Source organism: Salvelinus namaycush, unplaced genomic scaffold (genome assembly GCF_016432855.1).
Source record: "Salvelinus namaycush isolate Seneca unplaced genomic scaffold, SaNama_1.0 Scaffold364, whole genome shotgun sequence".
In the NCBI taxonomy this organism is placed as follows: Eukaryota; Metazoa; Chordata; class Actinopteri; order Salmoniformes; family Salmonidae; genus Salvelinus; species Salvelinus namaycush.
The window spans coordinates 15,770-35,004 of NW_024060608.1; the positions used below are offsets into that span (position 1 = coordinate 15,770).

At 43.5% G+C, this 19,235-nt stretch overlaps 1 protein-coding gene across 3 annotated transcripts; it reads right to left on the reverse strand.

Moving 5' to 3' along the window:
* Positions 1 to 1,028: 1,028 nt before the first annotated feature.
* LOC120040576 (gastrula zinc finger protein XlCGF7.1-like) lies at positions 1,029 to 18,933 on the reverse strand. Of its 3 annotated transcripts, none has more exons than XM_038985670.1 (3): positions 18,763 to 18,933; positions 18,240 to 18,345; positions 1,029 to 1,908 (listed from the first exon to the last, which is right to left on the reverse strand). In XM_038985670.1, the coding sequence occupies exons 1-3, from the start codon at positions 18,925 to 18,927 to the stop codon at positions 1,223 to 1,225; spliced, it is 957 nt and encodes a 318-aa protein (XP_038841598.1). In that variant the 5' UTR covers positions 18,928 to 18,933; the 3' UTR covers positions 1,029 to 1,222. The 3 variants fall into 3 exon arrangements, with proteins under 3 accessions (XP_038841598.1, XP_038841596.1, XP_038841597.1); XM_038985668.1 differs by having other exon boundaries at positions 18,240 to 18,585; positions 18,832 to 18,893; XM_038985669.1 differs by lacking the exon at positions 18,763 to 18,933 and having other exon boundaries at positions 18,240 to 18,645.
* Between the last annotated feature and the right edge of the window lie 302 nt (positions 18,934 to 19,235).

Consider the following 19,235-nt stretch of genomic DNA (forward strand, 5'->3'; position numbering starts at 1 on the left):
CTTCTCTGCTGGCCTAAACATCATCAGAATATAATTTTTTTTAAAATATATTTTCCCCCAAATATGTATTAAATTATTCCCCAGAGTAAGAGTTATACTCTTCATTTCATAGCTTTCCTCTTGGTTGCACTGCTTCCAGCCCCAGGTTGAGTTTTGGAGGGCTGGTCTTTATGTTAGATCTTTTATCCAATCATATTCAGCCATCATGTGTTGCCAGGGGTCTAAAATCTGCCCTCAGGCCTTCAGAATCAACAGTGCGGGCGCTTGTAGCTTAAAGTGAATGGAAATGAAAATTTTGTGTCAACCAATCAGCTTTAGAGTTGGCTATTGTACGCCTGCTGGCTGGCTCCAGTGTTACACAGGAGCCAGCTAGCAGGCGTAGTGCGTGCACGTCTTTTGATTGGATTACCAATATTGAGAGGCAGGTCCTATGGGCAGGTCTATGCAGAACTTCAGAACTAGGAAACTGAATTTGATAAACAAATTAATTTGCGTACTACTAAGCTGTTTTTTCAATCCACAATGGCGGAAGGAGGAGAAGATATCGATTTGGTCGAGGATATAATTATAACGCCATTCTCAAGACGAACTTTTCTAGAAAAGTTAGACATTGTAAGGAGAGGTCACCTGACGCCGACGCTACAAAGCCTGTCACAGGCGGGAAAGGGGTTCGTTCGCCACTTTCAAAGTTCCAACTACGAGCGCTATCAATGGCTCACAGGCTCCTTACAAGCAATGGTGCTTTTGAAAACTTTTGGGGACACCCGAGTGGATCTACAGCTCAACGAACAAGCGCGCAGGGCAACGGAGCTGCACAATGAAAAGGTGAAGAAAAATAGGGAAATATTGAAAAGACTCATTGATTGTGTTCTTGCCTATTAGTTGAACTGTACTGTATTGTACTCTTCCCCTGCAATTCTCTGAATAAAAATGTCAATTTCAAGGTGACGCAACGCCTGGTTATACTGCGTTTCTGTCTAAATGTACAGTGTCTAGAGCCATGGCATCATAATGATGGTAATAAGAGGTGGATTAATTCGGGTGGGACTGTGTAGGACCTCACTGAAGGCCCAGGCCCCAGGCCCACGGCACGCCACTGGAACATTGTATATTATTTATCATCTCCAGATGAAAACTAAAACAAAAGTAGGTCTAGTTTGTTAATGATTTCATATAAACTATATGATTTCATTTGGCATGAACAAAAACCTAAATTCTCAGGTCAAAAACATAAGTCAGAACACAGCCTCTCTATTCTCTCATGTGATTTCAGGTCCTCTGACTGGGAAAATGTCTTTCCACACTGAGAGCAGTGGTAAGTCTTCTCCTTCTGTGTATGTATTCTTGCGTGCTTATTCAGATGTCTTAAATTGATAAAACTCTTTCCACACTGGGAGCATTGGTAGAGCTTTTCTTGTGCGTGTGTTGTCTCATGCTCTTTTAGGGTCCCTAACTGGGTAAAACGCTTTCCACACTGGGAACATTGGAAAGGCTTTTCCCCTGTGTGTATCCTCTCATGCTCCTCCAGACTCCTTAAGCGGGCAAAATGCTTTCCACACTGGGAACATTGGAAAGGCTTTTCCCCTGTGTGTATCCTCTCATGCTGCTTTAGGCTCCCTGACCAGGCGAAACACTTTCCACACTGGGAACAGTTGTACGGTTTCTCTCCCGAGTGTATTCTCTTATGCTCCCTCAGGTTTCCTAACAAAGTAAAACTCTTTCCACACTGGGAACATTGGAAAGGCCTTTCTCCTGTGTGTGTCCTCTCATGCCGTTTTAGGGCCCATGATAGGGAAAATCTCTTTTCACATTGGGAGCAGTGGTGTTGTCTCGCTGGTTTGGGTGTCACTGGGTCTGGTCCCCCTGAAGGACTCTTTCCGCTGTCAGAGTGAGAGTCTGGTCCCTCTCCTGCCAAAGACAAACAGATTATTTAGTTAAATACTTAATAGAGACCTGAATAAAACTTCTACATGATAAAACTGGCTCCATGTTAGAGGAGGAGCCTGGTGAAGAGCTCCGGTCTGAGTAACTGACTGACGCTGCTCCCCTCTGTGACATCGCTGCTCCCCTCTGTGACATCGCTGCCCCCTCCTTTTAAACTACTGCCCAGCCTTTCTGAACTGCCTGGCTGAACAACACCTTATCATCTGAAGCTGTGGTAGACCATCACCAAGACCTGCCAGATCGCTACATGTGTTTTGTTAGTTTTGACAGTTTTTAGTCTGAGATTGTCTTTGTAATGAAAAGTGTTGTATAAAATACATCATTATTATTATTACTACTATTGTTATACTATCAGGTTTAGTCCCCCAATCACATCATGAATTTAAAGTATTACTCTGCCATTTTTTTATTCATGCCCCCCTTCAGTCCTTGATTTTCCCTCAAGTCTAAATAATGATCTATATACACTGCTCAAAAAAATAAAGGGAACACTTAAACAACACAATGTAACTCCAAGTCAATCACACTTCTGTGAAATCAAACTGTCCACTTAGGAAGCAACACTGATTGACAATACATTTCACATGCTGTTGTGCAAATGGAATAGACAACAGGTGGAAATTATAGGCAATTAGCAAGACACCCCCAATAAAGGAGTGGTTCTGCAGGTGGTGACCACAGACCACTTCTCAGTTCCTATGCTTCCTGGCTGATGTTTTGGTCACTTTTGAATGCTGGCGGTGCTTTCACTCTAGTGGTAGCATGAGACGGAGTCTACAACCCACACAAGTGGCTCAGGTAGTGCAGTTCATCCAGGATGGCACATCAATGCGAGCTGTGGCAAAAAGGTTTGCTGTGTCTGTCAGCGTAGTGTCCAGAGCATGGAGGCGCTACCAGGAGACAGGCCAGTACATCAGGAGACGTTGCCCTCCTACGGCCTCCTCCACAACTCAGCAGCAGGACCGCTACCTCCGCCTTTGTGCAAGGAGGTGCACTGCCAGAGCCCTGCAAAATGACCTCCAGCAGGCCACAATGTGCATGTGTCTGCTCAAACGGTCAGAAACAGACTCCATGAGGGTGGTATGAGGGCCCGACGTCCACAGGTGGGGGTTGTGCTTACAGCCCAACACTGTGCAGGACGTTTGGCATTTGCCAGAGAACACCAAGATTGGCAAATTCGCCACTGGCGCCCTCTGCTCTTCACAGATGAAAGCAGGTTCACACTGAGCACATGTGACAGACGTGACAGAGTCTGGAGACGTCGTGGAGAACGTTCTGCTGCCTGCAACATCCTCCAGCATGACCGGTTTGGCGGTGGGTCAGTCATGGTGTGGGGTGGCATTTCTTTGGGGGGCCGCACAGCCCTCCATGTGCTCGCCAGAGGTAGCCTGACTGCCATTAGGTACCGAGATGAGATCCTCAGACCCCTTGTGAGACCATATGCTGGTGCGGTTGGCCCTGGGTTCCTCCTAATGCAAGACAATGCTAGACCTCATGTGGCTGGAGTGTGTCAGCAGTTCCTGCAAGAGGAAGGCATTGATGGAATGGACTGGCCCGCCCGTTCCCCAGACCTGAATCCAATTGAGCACATCTGGGACATCATGTCTCGCTCCATCCACCAACGCCATGTTGCACCACAGACTGTCCAGGAGTTGGCGGATGCTTTAGTCCAGGTCTGGGAGGAGATCCCTCAGGAGACCATCCGCCACCTCATCAGGAGCATGCCCAGGCGTTGTAGGGAGGTCATACAGGCACGTGGAGGCCACACGCACTACTGAGCCTCATTTTGACTTGTTTTAAGGACATTACATCAAAGTTGGATCAGCCTGTAGTGTGGTTTTCCACTTTCATTTTGAGTGTGACTCCAAATCCAGACCTCCATGGGTTGATACATTTGATTTCCATTGATATTTTTTGTGTGATTTTGTTGTCAGCACATTCAACTATGTAAAGAAAAAAGTATTTAATAAGAATATTTCATTCATTCAGATCTAGGATGTGTTATTTTAGTGTTCCCTTTATTTTTTTGAGCAGTGTATAATTGAGATAAACTTTTGTTATTGACCAAATACTTATTTTCCACCATAATTTGCAAATAAATTCATTAAAAATCCTACAATGTGATTTTCTGGATTTTTTTTCTAATTTTGTCTGTCATAGTTGAAGTGTACCTATGATGAAAATTACAGGCCTCTCTCATCTTTTTACGTGGGAGAACTTGCACAATTGGTGGCTGACTAAATACTTTTTTGCCCCACTGTATATATATATATATATATAAATAATGGACTGTCATTGTTACAATCTTAATTTCACCTACAGGACTGACGTTACCTACTTTTAGGAGGGCATGTCATTTTATTGAATGGTTTCCCCCCCTGCCGTCTCCCGACAAATAGGGCCTGCTCCGCTACTTCTCCTGACAGGTTAAAACTTCTTTAGGGATAGGGGGTTTGGATGACTGAGGTGCCCAAAGTAAACTGCCTGTTACTCAGGCCCAGAAGCTAGGATATGCATATGCATGGTAGTATTGGATAGAAAAGTTTCTAAAACTGTTAAAATAATGTCTGTGAGTATAACAGAACTGATTTGGCAGGCGAAACCCCGAGGACAATCCATTCAGGAAATCTTTTTTTGAGGTCATTGTTTTTTCCAATGCTTTTCTATGGGAAGCCAAATTATTAGGACCCAGATTGCAGTTCCTATGGCTTCCACTAGATGTCAACAGTCTTTAGCAATTGTTCGATGTTGTCTTTTTGAAAAATGAAGAAGTAGTCGTATTCTTTCCAAGTGTCATTCAGGTGGACTCTAGTCTTTTGGTGCGCGTGAATGAGAGCGCACTCCGTTTCGTTTTTCACCGGTATTGGAAACAGTTTATTCCGTCTTAAATTTGATTGATTATTTACATTTTAGGGTACCTGAGGTTGGATTAGAAACATTGTTTGAAATGTTTGGACCAAGTTAACATGTAACTTATTAGATCCTTTGTAGGCATGTTGGGCGAGTTGGAACCGGTGTATTTCTGAATCAAACGCGCCAAATAAACAGACATTTTTGGGATAAAAAGAAGAACTTTATCAAACAAAACGACCATTCATTGTGTAACTGAGACCTTTGGGATTGCAAAAAGATGAAGATCTTCAAAGGTAAGCGATTTATTTCATCGCTATTTCTGACTTTCGTGATGCATCGGTTTGGTTGGAAAATGTTTTTCATGCTTTTGTAAGCGGGGCGCTGTCCTCAGATAATCGCATGGTATGTTTACGCCGTAAAGCCTTTTTGAAATCTGACAAAGCGACTGGATTAACAAGAAGTTAATCTTTAAACCAATGTATAACACTTGTATTTTTTATGAATGTTTATTATGACTCTTTATGTATTTTGAATTTGGCGCTCTGCAATTTCCCAGGATGTTGTCGAGGTGGGTCGCTAGCGGAACGCCTACGCCAGAAAGGTTAAAGTGCCATTTCGTCCATTAGAGGTTTCTGTTATTCAGATAGTACTCACTGGTGGTAATCAGATCTACCTACTCTTCCTCCTCCTCTTTCACTTTGAACTCCTTCCTCTTCTTTCACGGTAACAGCCTCGCCCTCTACTTATTTTGTTACTGTGATATCCTCCTTTTCATTCTCTTCTTCACGACAATGTTCAGCCCCAGACCCTCTTTCTCCGTCCAGCAGACCTGCTCTTCTTTAGCAGGGGAGTAGCTTAGTCGGGGATGTTAGCTAGCTAGTATTAGCCACTAACCTAGTGCTAGGCTAACTTATCAAGCCAGCTAGCTGAGTAACAATATAAATATAACATTAAATATGGTAAATAGCTATACAACAAAAATGTGTTTAAAACACAGAGGCACATATACACAGTCTAAAGAGCTTCAATGTTTCGGCTATGTTGACGAGCAAGCTACCGAGGTGACCGACTAGCTGTTGTTGTTGAAGAAACGTCCCGTCCACTAGATTATACGTCACACTGGCAGCATCACCTGAAAGACGCTCATCGCCATCTGCTGACTGGAGTTGGTAACGCAGTTGAGAGAAAAGTGCATTTTATTTCATTTAAAACATACTTTCCATCTGCTACATATCTGCCTGCATTTAAGGCGATGTCATATTAATTCAGTCAAACAAACGCTCTGCAGCCTCGTTTAACAGTGATCTACGTTCTATGAAAGCGTCTGGGAGCAAACTGGAGAATAGCTTGAGGAAAACAAAGCTAACTGCATCCCCAGGCCCTGGCGTATCACCAGACTGCATACAAAGAGGCACTGAACACTGCACACAAGTTATACTTTACCAATCTCATTGCAACTGTTGAGGGAAACCCCATAATTCTATTTTCTGTTGTAAAGAAATGAGTTGATCCACCAGATAGGTCCTCCCACTCCATTAAGTAAAGAAATGAGTTGATCCACCAGATAGCTCCTCCCACTCCATTAAGTAAAGAAATGAGTTCAACCACCAGATAGCTCCTCCTACTCCATTAAGTAAAGAAATGAGTTCAACCACCAGATAGCTCCTCCCACTCCATTAAGTAAAGAAATGAGTTGAACCACCAGATAGCTCCTCCCACTCCATTAAGTAAAGAAATGAGTTCAACCACCAGATAGCTCCTCCTACTCCATTAAGTAAAGAATGAGTTGATCCACCAGATAGCTCCTCCCACTCCATTAAGTAAAGAAATGAGTTGAACCACCAGATAGCTCCTCCCACTCCATTAAGTAAAGAAATGAGTTGATCCACCAGATAGCTCCTCCCACTCCATTAAGTAAAGAAATGAGTTCAACCACCAGATAGCTCCTCCCACTCCATTGAATACAGTAAAAGCCAATGGCCAGTATACAGTATCCCTTCTCTATGTTTGACAAGTTGTAGCTGTGGCTTGGAGTGTTAATTATTCATTATTAATATATCATTAATACAATGTAGTCACAGTGAATTTGGTGGTGTTTTTTCTCTCCAGATCATTTAGAAGTCGCTTGCATTTCCCCCCATAAATAAGTGTGAAAGTACCCAGTTTTGCCCTCTAGATGCCGCTGTTCCTGCTATTGCCACACAGTTTTTTAAAAATCAATTTTGCTGATGTGTTTATTAAATGGATGATAACAATTTCTTTCCAACTTTGGGTAGAAAACCAATAGCTTTTTTCTCACGATGAAAATATATTGTCCTCCGATTCAGTCCTCCATGAAAGCAATTCAGTCCTTCTCTTGGTCCCGTGTGGCTCAGTTGGTAGAGCATGGCGCTTGCAACGCCAGGGTTGTGGGTTCAATTCCCACGGGGGGACCAGGGTTCAATTCCCACGGGGGGACCAGGATGAATATGTATGAACTTTCCAATTTGTAAGTCGCTCTGGATAAGAGCGTCTGCTAAATGACTTAAATGTAAAATGTAAATGTTAGGCTTAATCTGTGTCCAGGAAATGGCGTGTGGTTTATTCCCTTCAAAGAAGGGATCTGGATTAGTTAAGACCATTCCTGGTCGGTGGGGGGTCCATGGGAAGCTTTTGACCATTTTATTGGATTCCTCATGTCTTACTCAAGTGTTGGAAGAAGTTTGATCCCAATCGGATGTTGGATACTATATTATATATATATACACTATATTTATTGAATATTATGAATCAAAAGGGCCAATTTGGGTGCAACCAATTAGCTTCATTTCTCAGATCAAATTAAATGTCAACAACATAATGTTGCTGAAATGACATGGAACGACTCAGCTGTTTTTCCATCCCTGTGATTGGGTAGGGTAACTCCTACAGGTTAGTAAAGAGGTCAGGTAATATGGGAGTGTTCCATGCCTGTGATTGGGTAGGGTAACTCCTACAGGTTAGTAAAGAGGTCAGGTAATATGGGAGTGTTCCATCCCTGTGATTGGGTAGGGTAACTCCTACAGGTTAGTAAAGAGGTCAGGTAATATGGGAGTGTTCCTTCCCTGTGATTGGGTAGGGTAACTCCTACAGGTTAGTAAAGAGGTCAGGTAATATGGGAGTGTTCCATCCCTGTGATTGGGTAGGGTAACTCCTACAGGTTAGTAAAGAGGTCAGGTAATATGGGAGTGTTCCATCCCTGTGATTGGGTAGGGTAACTCCTACAGGTTAGTAAAAAGGTCAGGTAATATGGGAGTGTTCCATCCCTGTGATTGGGTAGGGTAACTCCTACAGGTTAGTAAAGAGGTCAGGTAATATGGGAGTGTTCCATCCCTGTGATTGGGTAGGGTAACTCCTACAGGTTAGTAAAGAGGTCAGGTAATATGGGAGTGTTCCATCCTTGTGATTGGGTAGGGTAACTCCTACAGGTTAGTAAAGAGGTCAGGTAATATGGGAGTGTTCCATCCCTGTGATTGGGTAGGTAACTCCTACAGGTTAGTAAAGAGGTCAGGTAATATGGGAGTGTTCCATCCCTGTGATTGGGTAGGGTAACTCCTACAGGTTAGTAAAGAGGTCAGGTAATATGGGAGTGTTCCATCCCTGTGATTGGGTAGGGTAACTCCTACAGGTTAGTAAAGAGGTCAGGTAATATGGGAGTGTTCCATCCCTGTGATTGGGTAGGGTAACTCCTACAGGTTAGTAAAGAGGTCAGGTAATATGGGAGTGTTCCATCCCTGTGATTGGGTAGGGTAACTCCTACAGGTTAGTAAAGAGGTCAGGTAATTTGGGAGTGTTCCATCCTTGTGATTGGGTAGGGTAATTCCTACAGGTTAGTAAAGAGGTCAGGTAATATGGGAGTGTTCCATCCCTGTGATTGGGTAGGGTAACTCCTACAGGTTAGTAAAGAGGGCAGGTAATATGGGAGTGTTCCATCCCTGTGATTGGGTAGGGTAACTCCTACAGGTTAGTAAAGAGGTCAGGTAATATGGGAGTGTTCCATCCCTGTGATTGGGTAGGGTAACTCCTACAGGTTAGTAAAGAGGTCAGGTAATATGGGAGTGTTCCATCCCTGTGATTGGGTAGGGTAACTCCTACAGGTTAGTAAAAAGGTCAGGTAATATGGGAGTGTTCCATCCTTGTGATTGGGTAGGGTAACTCCTACAGGTTAGTAAAGAGGTCAGGTAATATGGGAGTGTTCCATCCCTGTGATTGGGTAGGGTAACTCCTACAGGTTAGTAAAGAGGTCAGGTAATATGGGAGTGTTCCATCCCTGTGATTGGGTAGGGTAACTCCTACAGGTTAGTAAAGAGGTCAGGTAATATGGGAGTGTTCCATCCCTGTGATTGGGTAGGGTAACTCCTACAGGTTAGTAAAGAGGTCAGTTAATATGGGAGTGTTCCATCCCTGTGATTGGGTAGGGTACCTCCTACAGGTTAGTAAAAAGGTCAGGTAATATGGGAGTGTTCCATCCCTGTGATTGGGTAGGTAACTCCTACAGGTTAGTAAAGAGGTCAGGTAATATGGGAGTGTTCCATCCCTGTGATTGGGTAGGGTAACTCCTACAGGTTAGTAAAGAGGTCAGGTAATATGGGAGTGTTCCATCCCTGTGATTGGGTAGGGTAACTCCTACAGGTTAGTAAAGAGGTCAGTTAATATGGGAGTGCTCCTTCCCTGTGATTGGGTAGGGTAACTCCTACAGGTTAGTAAAGAGGTCAGGTAATATGGGAGTGTTCCATCCCTGTGATTGGGTAGGGTAACTCCTACAGGTTAGTAAAGAGGTCAGGTAATATGGGAGTGTTCCATCCCTGTGATTGGGTAGGGTAACTCCTACAGGTTAGTAAAGAGGTCTGGTAATATGGGAGTGTTCCATCCCTGTGATTGGGTAGGGTAACTCCTACAGGTTAGTAAAGAGGTCAGGTAATATGGGAGTGTTCCATCCCTGTGATTGGGTAGGGTAACTCCTACAGGTTAGTAAAGAGGTCAGGTAATATGGGAGTGTTCCATCCCTGTGATTGGGTAGGGTACCTCCTACAGGTTAGTAAAAAGGTCAGGTAATATGGGAGTGTTCCATCCCTGTGATTGGGTAGGGTAACTCCTACAGGTTAGTAAAGATGTCAGGTAATATGGGAGTGTTCCATCCCTGTGATTGGGTAGGGTAACTCCTACAGGTTAGTAAAGAGGTCAGGTAATATGGGAGTGTTCCATCCCTGTGATTGGGTAGGGTAACTCCTACAGGTTAGTAAAGAGGTCAGGTAATATGGGAGTTTTTGCAATAGGGTTTTATAAGTGAATAAAATTCAGTGTGTTTCGACCTACGTGAGGTCAGAGGTCATCCTACTTCCTGATAGAGCAGTGGAGTGCACAACCTTTCACCCGATGAAACAAAGAGCGCTGTGATGAACTGCATCTAACGGCTTCAATGAAGTGGAAGCTGCATTCATGTAGATCAGGTTGTCATACCTGTGGTATACGGGCCTTATTGCTTAAATAAACTATATATACTCCCCTACGTATTTACTCAGACAGGGAAGATAACAGTTTAATGTGACTCTGTACTCCCCTACGTATTTACTCAGACAGGGAAGATAACAGTTTAATGTGACTCTGTATTCCCCTACGTATTTATCTGGACAGGGAAGATAACAGTTTAATGTGACTCTGTACCCCCCTACGTATTCATCTGGACAGGGAAGATAACAGTTTAATGTGTCTCTGTACTCCCCTACGTATTTACTCAGACAGGGAAGATAACAGTTTAATGTGGCTCTGTACTCCCCTACGTATTCATCTGGACAGGGAAGATAACAGTTTAATGTGACTGTACTCCCCTACGTATTTATCTGGACAGGGAAGATAACAGTTTAATGTGGCTCTGTACTCCCCTACGTATTTATCTGGACAGGGAAGATAACAGTTTAATGTGACTCTGTATTCCCCTACGTATTTATCTGGACAGGGAAGATAACAGTTTAATGTGACTCTGTACTCCCCTACGTATTTACTCAGACAGGGAAGATAACAGTTTAATGTGACTCTGTACTCCCCTACGTATTCATCTGGACAGGGAAGATAACAGTTTAATGTGGCTCTGTATACCCCTACGTATTTACTCAGACAGGGAAGATAACAGTTTAATGTGACTCTGTATTCCCCTACGTATTTACTCAGACAGGGAAGATAACAGTTTAATGTGACTCTGTACCCCCCTACGTATTTACTCAGACAGGGAAGATAACAGTTTAATGTGACTCTGTACTCCCCTACGTATTTATCTGGACAGGGAAGATAACAGTTTAATGTGACTCTGTACTCCCCTACGTATTTATCTGGACAGGGAAGATAACAGTTTAATGTGACTCTGTATTCCCCTACGTATTTACTCAGACAGGGAAGATAACAGTTTAATGTGACTCTGTACCCCCCTACGTATTTACTCAGACAGGGAAGATAACAGTTTAATGTGACTCTGTACTCCCCTACGTATTTATCTGGACAGGGAAGATAACAGTTTAATGTGACTCTGTACTCCCCTACGTATTTATCTGGACAGGGAAGATAACAGTTTAATGTGACTCTGTACTCCCCTACGTATTTACTCAGACAGGGAAGATAACAGTTTAATGTGACTCTGTACTCCCCTACGTATTTATCTGGACAGGGAAGATAACAGTTTAATGTGACTCTGTACTCCCCTACGTATTCATCTGGACAGGGAAGATAACAGTTTAATGTGACTCTGTACCCCCCTACGTATTTACTCAGACAGGGAAGATAACAGTTTAATGTGGCTCTGTACTCCCCTACGTATTTACTCAGACAGGGAAGATAACAGTTTAATGTGACTCTGTATTCCCCTACGTATTTATCTGGACAGGGAAGATAACAGTTTAATGTGACTCTGTACTCTCCTACGTATTTATCTGGACAGGGAAGATAACAGTTTAATGTGACTCTGTACTCCCCTACGTATTTACTCAGACAGGGAAGATAACAGTTTAATGTGACTCTGTATTCCCCTACGTATTTATCTGGACAGGGAAGATAACAGTTTAATGTGACTCTGTACCCCCTACGTATTCATCTGGACAGGGAAGATAACAGTTTAATGTGACTCTGTACTCCCCTACGTATTTACTCAGACAGGGAAGATAACAGTTTAATGTGGCTCTGTACTCCCCTACGTATTTACTCAGACAGGGAAGATAACAGTTTAATGTGACTCTGTATTCCCCTACGTATTTATCTGGACAGGGAAGATAACAGTTTAATGTGACTCTGTACTCCCCTACGTATTTATCTGGACAGGGAAGATAACAGTTTGATGTGGCTCTGAACTCCCCTACGTATTTATCTGAACAGGGTAGATAACAGTTTAATGTGGCTCTGTACTCCCCTACGTATTTATCTGGACAGGGAAGATAACAGTTTAATGTGGCTATGTACACCCCTACGTATTTATCTGGACAGGGAAGATAACAGTTTAATGTGACTCTGTATTCCCCTACGTATTTATCTGGACAGGGAAGATAACAGTTTAATGTGACTCTGTATCCCCCTACGTATTCATCTGGACAGGGAAGATAACAGTTTAATGTGACTCTGTATTCCCCTACGTATTTACTCAGACAGGGTAGATAACAGTTTAATGTCGCTCTGTACTCCCCTACGTATTCATCTGGACAGGGTAGATAACAGTTTAATGTGACTCTGTACTCCCCTACGTATTTATCTGGACAGGGAAGATAACAGTTTAATGTGACTCTGTACTCCCCTACGTATTTATCTGGACAGGGTAGATAACAGTTTAATGTGACTCTGTACTCCCCTACGTATTCATCTGGACAGGGAAGATAACAGTTTAATGTGACTCTGTACTCCCCTACGTATTTACTCAGACAGGGTAGATAACAGTTTAATGTGACTCTGTACTCCCCTACGTATTTATCTGGACAGGGAAGATAACAGTTTAATGTGACTCTGTACTCCCCTACGTATTTATCTGGACAGGGAAGATAACAGTTTAATATGGCTCTGTACCCCCCTACGTATTTACTCAGACAGGGAAGATAACAGTTTAATGTGACTCTGTACCCCCCTACGTATTCATCTGGACAGGGTAGATAACAGTTTAATGTGACTCTGTACTCCCCTACGTATTTATCTGGACAGGGAAGATAACAGTTTAATGTGACTCTGTACTCCAGCATTTTAGATTTGAGATCAAATGTTTCATATGAGACAAAGGAACAGAATGTCACCTTTTATTTGAGGGTATTTTCAGGGTATCTGTTCTACCATTTAGAAATAAAATCACTTCATGTATCTAGTCCCCCCATTTGAATGCGTCATAAGTATTTGGACAAATTCACTTACAGTGGGGCAAAAAAGTATTTAGTCAGCCACCAATTGTGCAAGTTCTCCCACTTAAAAAGATGAGAGAGGCCTGTAATTTTCATCATAGGTACACTTCAACTATGACAGACAAAATGAGAAAAAGAAATCCAGAAAATCACATTGTAGGATTTTTTATGAATTTATTTGCAAATTATGGTGGAAAATAAGTATTTGGTCAATAACAAAAGTTTATCTCAATACTTTGTTATATACCCTTTGTTGGCAATGACAGAGGTCAAACGTTTTCTGTAAGTCTTCACAAGGTTTTCACACACTGTTGCTGGTATTTTGGCCCATTCCTCCATGCAGATCTCCTCTAGAGCAGTGATGTGGGAGAACTTGCACAATTGGTGGCTGACTAAATACTTTTTTGCCCCACTGTATACGTGTATTAAAGTATTTGGTCCCATATTCCTAGAACGTAATAACTACATCAAGCCTGTGACTCTACAAACGTGTTGGATGCATTTTCAGTTTGTTTTGGTTGTGTTTCAGAGGATGTTGTACCCAATATAAATGAACGGTGTTGGGTTCTGAGAATATGAAATATACTTATTCATGAACATGAGGGAGATAATGAGGGGTAATGTATAACGTTTACATTATATCAGGGATCCTATTGAAAGCGATCACATGTGGCAGGCATTGATAAGGGGAGAGAGCCATGGATTAGTGATGACGGGGGGGTTGAGGTCAGGCATTGATAAAGGGGAGATCCATGGATTAGTGATGACGGGGGGGTTGAGGTCAGGCATTGATAAGGGGAGAGAGCCATGGATTAGTGATGAAGGGGGGGTCGAGGTCAGGTCAGGCATTGATAAGGGGAGAGAGCCATGGATTAGTGATGAAGGGGGGTTGAGGTCAGGGCAGGCATTGATAAGGGGAGAGAGCCATGGATTAGTGATGAAGGGGGGGTCGAGGTCAGGGCAGGCATTGATAAGGGGAGAGAGCCATGGATTAGTGATGAAGGGGGGTCGAGGTCAGGGCAGGCATTGATAAGGGGAGAGAGCCATGGATTAGTGATGAAGGGGGGTTGAGGTCAGGCATTGATAAGGGGAGAGAGCCATGGATTAGTGATGAAGGGGGGTCGAGGTCAGGTCAGGCATTGATAAGGGGAGAGAGCCATGGATTAGTGATGAAGGGGGGTTGAGGTCAGGCATTGATAAGTGGAGAGAGCCATGGATTAGTGATGAAGGGGGGTTGAGGTCAGGCATTGATAAGTGGAGAGAGCCATGGATTAGTGATGAAGGGGGGTCGAGGTCAGGCATTGATAAGGGGAGAGAGCCATGGATTAGTGATGAAGGGGGGTTGAGGTCAGGCATTGATAAGGGGAGAGAGCCATGGATTAGTGATGAAGGGGGGTTGAGGTCAGGCATTGATAAGGGGAGAGAGCCATGGATTAGTGATGAAGGGGGGTCGAGGTCAGGCATTGATAAGGGGAGAGAGCCATGGATTAGTGATGAAGGGGGGTCGAGGTCAGGTCAGGCATTGATAAGGGGAGAGAGCCATGGATTAGTGATGAAGGGGGGTTGAGGTCAGGCATTGATAAGGGGAGAGAGCCATGGATTAGTGATGAAGGGGGGTCGAGGTCAGGTCAGGCATTGATAAGGGGAGAGAGCCATGGATTAGTGATGAAGGGGGGTCGAGGTCAGGCATTGATAAGGGGAGAGAGCCATGGATTAGTGATGAAGGGGGGTTGAGGTCAGGGCAGGCATTGATAAGGGGAGAGAGCCATGGATTAGTGATGAAGGGGGGGTCGAGGTCAGGTCAGGCATTGATAAGGGGAGAGAGCCATGGATTAGTGATGAAGGGGGGTTGAGGTCAGGTCAGGCATTGATAAGGGGAGAGAGCCATGGATTAGTGATGACGGGGGGTCGAGGTCAGGTCAGGCATTGATAAGGGGAGAGAGCCATGGATTAGTGATGAAGGGGGGGTCGAGGTCAGGTCAGGCATTGATAAGGGGAGAGAGCCATGGATTAGTGATGAAGGGGGGTTGAGGTCAGGCATTGATAAGGGGAGAGAGCCATGGATTAGTGATGAAGGGGGGTCGAGGTCAGGCATTGATAAGGGGAGAGAGCCATGGATTAGTGATGACGGGGGGTCGAGGTCAGGCATTGATAAGGGGAGAGAGCCATGGATTAGTGATGAAGGGGGGTTGAGGTCAGGCATTGATAAGGGGAGAGAGCCATGGATTAGTGATGAAGGGGGGTCGAGGTCAGGTCAGGCATTGATAAGGGGAGAGAGCCATGGATTAGTGATGAAGAGGGGTCGAGGTCAGGGCAGGCATTGATAAGGGGAGAGAGCCATGGATTAGTGATGAAGGGGGGTTGAGGTCAGGGCAGGCATTGATAAGGGGAGAGAGCCATGGATTAGTGATGAAGGGGGGTTGAGGTCAGGCATTGATAAGAGGAGAGAGCCATGGATTAGTGATGAAGGGGGGGGTCGAGGTCAGGTCAGGCATTGATAAGGGGAGAGAGCCATGGATTAGTGATGAAGGGGGGTTGAGGTCAGGCATTGATAAGAGGAGAGAGCCATGGATTAGTGATGAAGGGGGGTTGAGGTCAGGTCTAGCATTGATAAGGGGAGAGAGCCATGGATTAGTGATGAAGGGGGGGTCGAGGTCAGGCATTGATAAAGGGAGAAAGCCATGGATTAGTGATGAAGGGGGGTTGAGGTCAGGCATTGATAAGGGGAGAGAGCCATGGATTAGTGATGAAGGGGGGTCGAGGTCAGGCATTGATAAGGGGAGAGAGCCATGGATTAGTGATGACGGGGGGGTTGAGGTCAGGCATTGATAAGGGGAGAGAGCCATGGATTAGTGATGAAGGGGGGGTCGAGGTCAGGCATTGATAAGGGGAGAGAGCCATGGATTAGTGATGACGGGGGGGTTGAGGTCAGGGCAGGCATTGATAAGGGAGAGAGCCATGGATTAGTGATGAAGGGGGGGTCGAGGTCAGGTCAGGCATTGATAAGGGGAGAGAGCCATGGATTAGTGATGAAGGGGGGGTCGAGGTCAGGCATTGATAAAGGGAGAGAGCCATGGATTAGTGATGAAGGGGGGGTCGAGGTCAGGCATTGATAAGGGGAGAGAGCCATGGATTAGTGATGAAGGGGGGTCGAGGTCAGGCATTGATAAGGGGAGAGAGCCATGGATTAGTGATGAAGGGGGGTCGAGGTCACGTCACGTTAACTTCTACTTCATCACAATCCCGGATCCGGGAGCACCCCCATCAGTAAAAAAGCTGACTAGCATAGCCTAGCATAGCGTCACAAGTAAATACTAGCATCTAAATATCATTAAATCACAAGTCCAAGACACCAGATGAAAGATACACATCTTGTGAATCCAGCCATCATTTCTGATTTTTAAAATGTTTTACAGGGAAGACACAATATGTATTTCTATTAGCTAACCACGATAGCAAAAGACACAACTTTTTTTTCTCCACCATTTTTTTCCTGCATAGATAGCTATCACAATTTCGACCAAATAAAGATATAAATAGTCACTAACCAAGAAACAACTTCATCAGATGACAGTCTGATAACATATTTATTGTATAGCATATGTTTTGTTAGAAAAATGTGCATATTTCAGGTATAAATCATAGTTTTACATTGCAGCCACCATCACAACTCTCACCAAAGCAACTAGAATAACTACAGAGACCAACGTGAATTACCTAAATACTCATCATAAAACATTTATGAAAAATACACAGCGTACAGCAAATGAAAGACAAAGATCTTGTGAATCCAGCCAATATTTCAGATTTTTTAAGTGTTTTACAGCGAAAACACAATATAGCATTATATTAGCTTACTACAATAGCCAACCACACAACAGCATTGATTCAAGCCAACAAAAGCGATAACGAATAAACCAGCAAAAGATATTAATTTTTTCACTAACCTTCTCAAACTTCTTCAGATGACAGTCCTATAACATCATATTACACAATACATATAGAGTTTGTTCGAAAATGTGCATATTTAGCGGCACAAATCGTGGTTATACAATATGAATAGTAGCCAAAATGCAAACAAAATGTCGGGAGAAATCTTGGGAGAGGCACCTAATCTAATCAGTAACTAATCATAAACTTGACTAAAAAATACAGGTTGGACAGCAAATGAAAGATACAGTGAGAATTGGAATGGGGTGTCTAGGTAGATCTGAGGCCGTATAAAAGCTCTTGGAACCGGGGATGCAGTCTTTTCAATGTTCGTCATGACGCGAGACAGACCTCAGGATCTGAAATTTCTGAAAAATCAGAAATGATGGCTGGATTCACAAGATGTGTATCTTTCATCTGGTGTCTTGGACTTGTGATTTCATGATATTTAGATGCTAGTATTTACTTGTGGCGCTATGCTAGGCTATGCTAAGTCAGCTTTTTTACTGATCAGGGTGCTCCCGGATCCGGGATTGTGACCAAGTAAAAGTTAACTGACTTGCCTGGTTAAATAAAATAATTTTGGGGGGGATAATCATGAATGGATCATGAATAATAATGAGTGAGAAAGGTAGAGCCATAAATATCATACCCCTTATTGGTAATTAAATGTTGTATATCTCCACTGTCCTAATGAACAGATAGGGGAGAGTAGCGGAGGGCTTGAAGGAATGGAACAACTCTAATTCAGTCTCCACTGTCCTAATGAACAGATAGGGGAGAGTAGCGGAGGGCTTGAAGGAATGGAACAACTCTAATTCAGTCTCCACTGTCCTAATGAACAGATAGGGGAGAGTAGCGGAGGGTCTGAACAAATGGAACAGCTCTAATTCATAGACAGAGCTGTGGATGCAAGGACCGACCATGAGATCAAAATGATTGTTTTAAACACGTTTTGAGTTAAATACAGTGTTTGTTTATATTTGCATTGTTTACACCCAACAGAGTTTTACAACTTATATTTGGGGTTCTGGTGAGGAGCACATTTCAGTGCAAATGCCCCTTTGGCTTTAACACCACACATTAGTTCAACAACTACAGAGTTTCTGGCTGTGTTTTTAAGACAGTACTCACTGGTGTTAATCAGATCTTCAGTCTCCTCATCCTCTCCTTCATCTCCCAAAACATCCTCCTCTTCTTTGTTCAATGTTACATCCTCCTCTTCTTTCGAGGTGATAGCCTCCTCTCCCATTCTGAAAGCTTCTACCTCCTCTTCTTCCACTATGACAGCCTCTATCCCCTCTTCCTCTTTCACTCTAAAATGTTCTTTCTCTTCTTTCACTGTAACATCCTTCTCTTCTTCTTTCAATGATATGGCCTCCTCTTCATCATTTTTCATTCTGAAAACTTCTATCCCCTCATCCTCTTTCACTCTAAAATGTTCCTTCTCTTCTTCTTTCAATGTTATGGCCTCCTCTTCCTCATTTTTCATTCTGAAAACTTCTATCCCCTCTTCCTCTTTCACTCTAAAATGTTCCTTCTCTTCTTCTTTCAATATTATGGCCTCCTCTTCCTCCTTTTTCATTCTGAAAACTTCTATCCCCTCTTCCTCTTTCACTCTAAAATGTTCCTTCTCTTCTTCTTTCAATGTTATGGCCTCCTCTTCCTCCTTTTTCATTCTGAAAGCGTCTACCTCTTCTTCCACTCTAAAATGTTCTTTCTCTTCTTCCAATGTGATACTGATAGCCTCCTCTTCCTCCTCTTTCATTCTGAAAGCTTCTTCCTCTCCTTTTACTGTAATATCCCCCTCCTCTTCTTTCATGACAATGTTCAGTGTCAGAGCTTCTTTCTCCGTCCAGCAGACCAGCTCTTCTTTAGAAGGAGGAGAGTAGCTTAGTGAGTTCATAGTCGGGCTAGCTAGCATTAGCGATAAGCTTGGTGCTAGACTCAGTATAATCAACACATTTGTACATTTAACAAGCAAATTACTTTAAGTTAAATAGTAGATACGTAAAGAGGATTGTGTTTAAAAACACCGAGATCAATATACACAAAAATGGTCCAAAGAGCTTGTTTTCGGTTGTATGTTGGCTACCAGGCTACGGAGGTGGTTGAATGAATCAGTATCCG

Coding starts and splice junctions, on each gene's coding strand:
- LOC120040576 (XM_038985668.1), bottom strand. CDS start 18,873: ATGAAAGAGGAGGAAGAGGAGGCTATCAGTATCACATTGGAA. Junction 18,586..18,831: donor CTATCAGTATCACATTGGAA/GAAGAGAAAGAA, acceptor ATGAAAAATGAG/GAAGAGGAGGCCATAACATT. Junction 1,909..18,239: donor TGAAGATCTGATTAACACCA/GTGAGTACTGTC, acceptor TGTCTTTGGCAG/GAGAGGGACCAGACTCTCAC.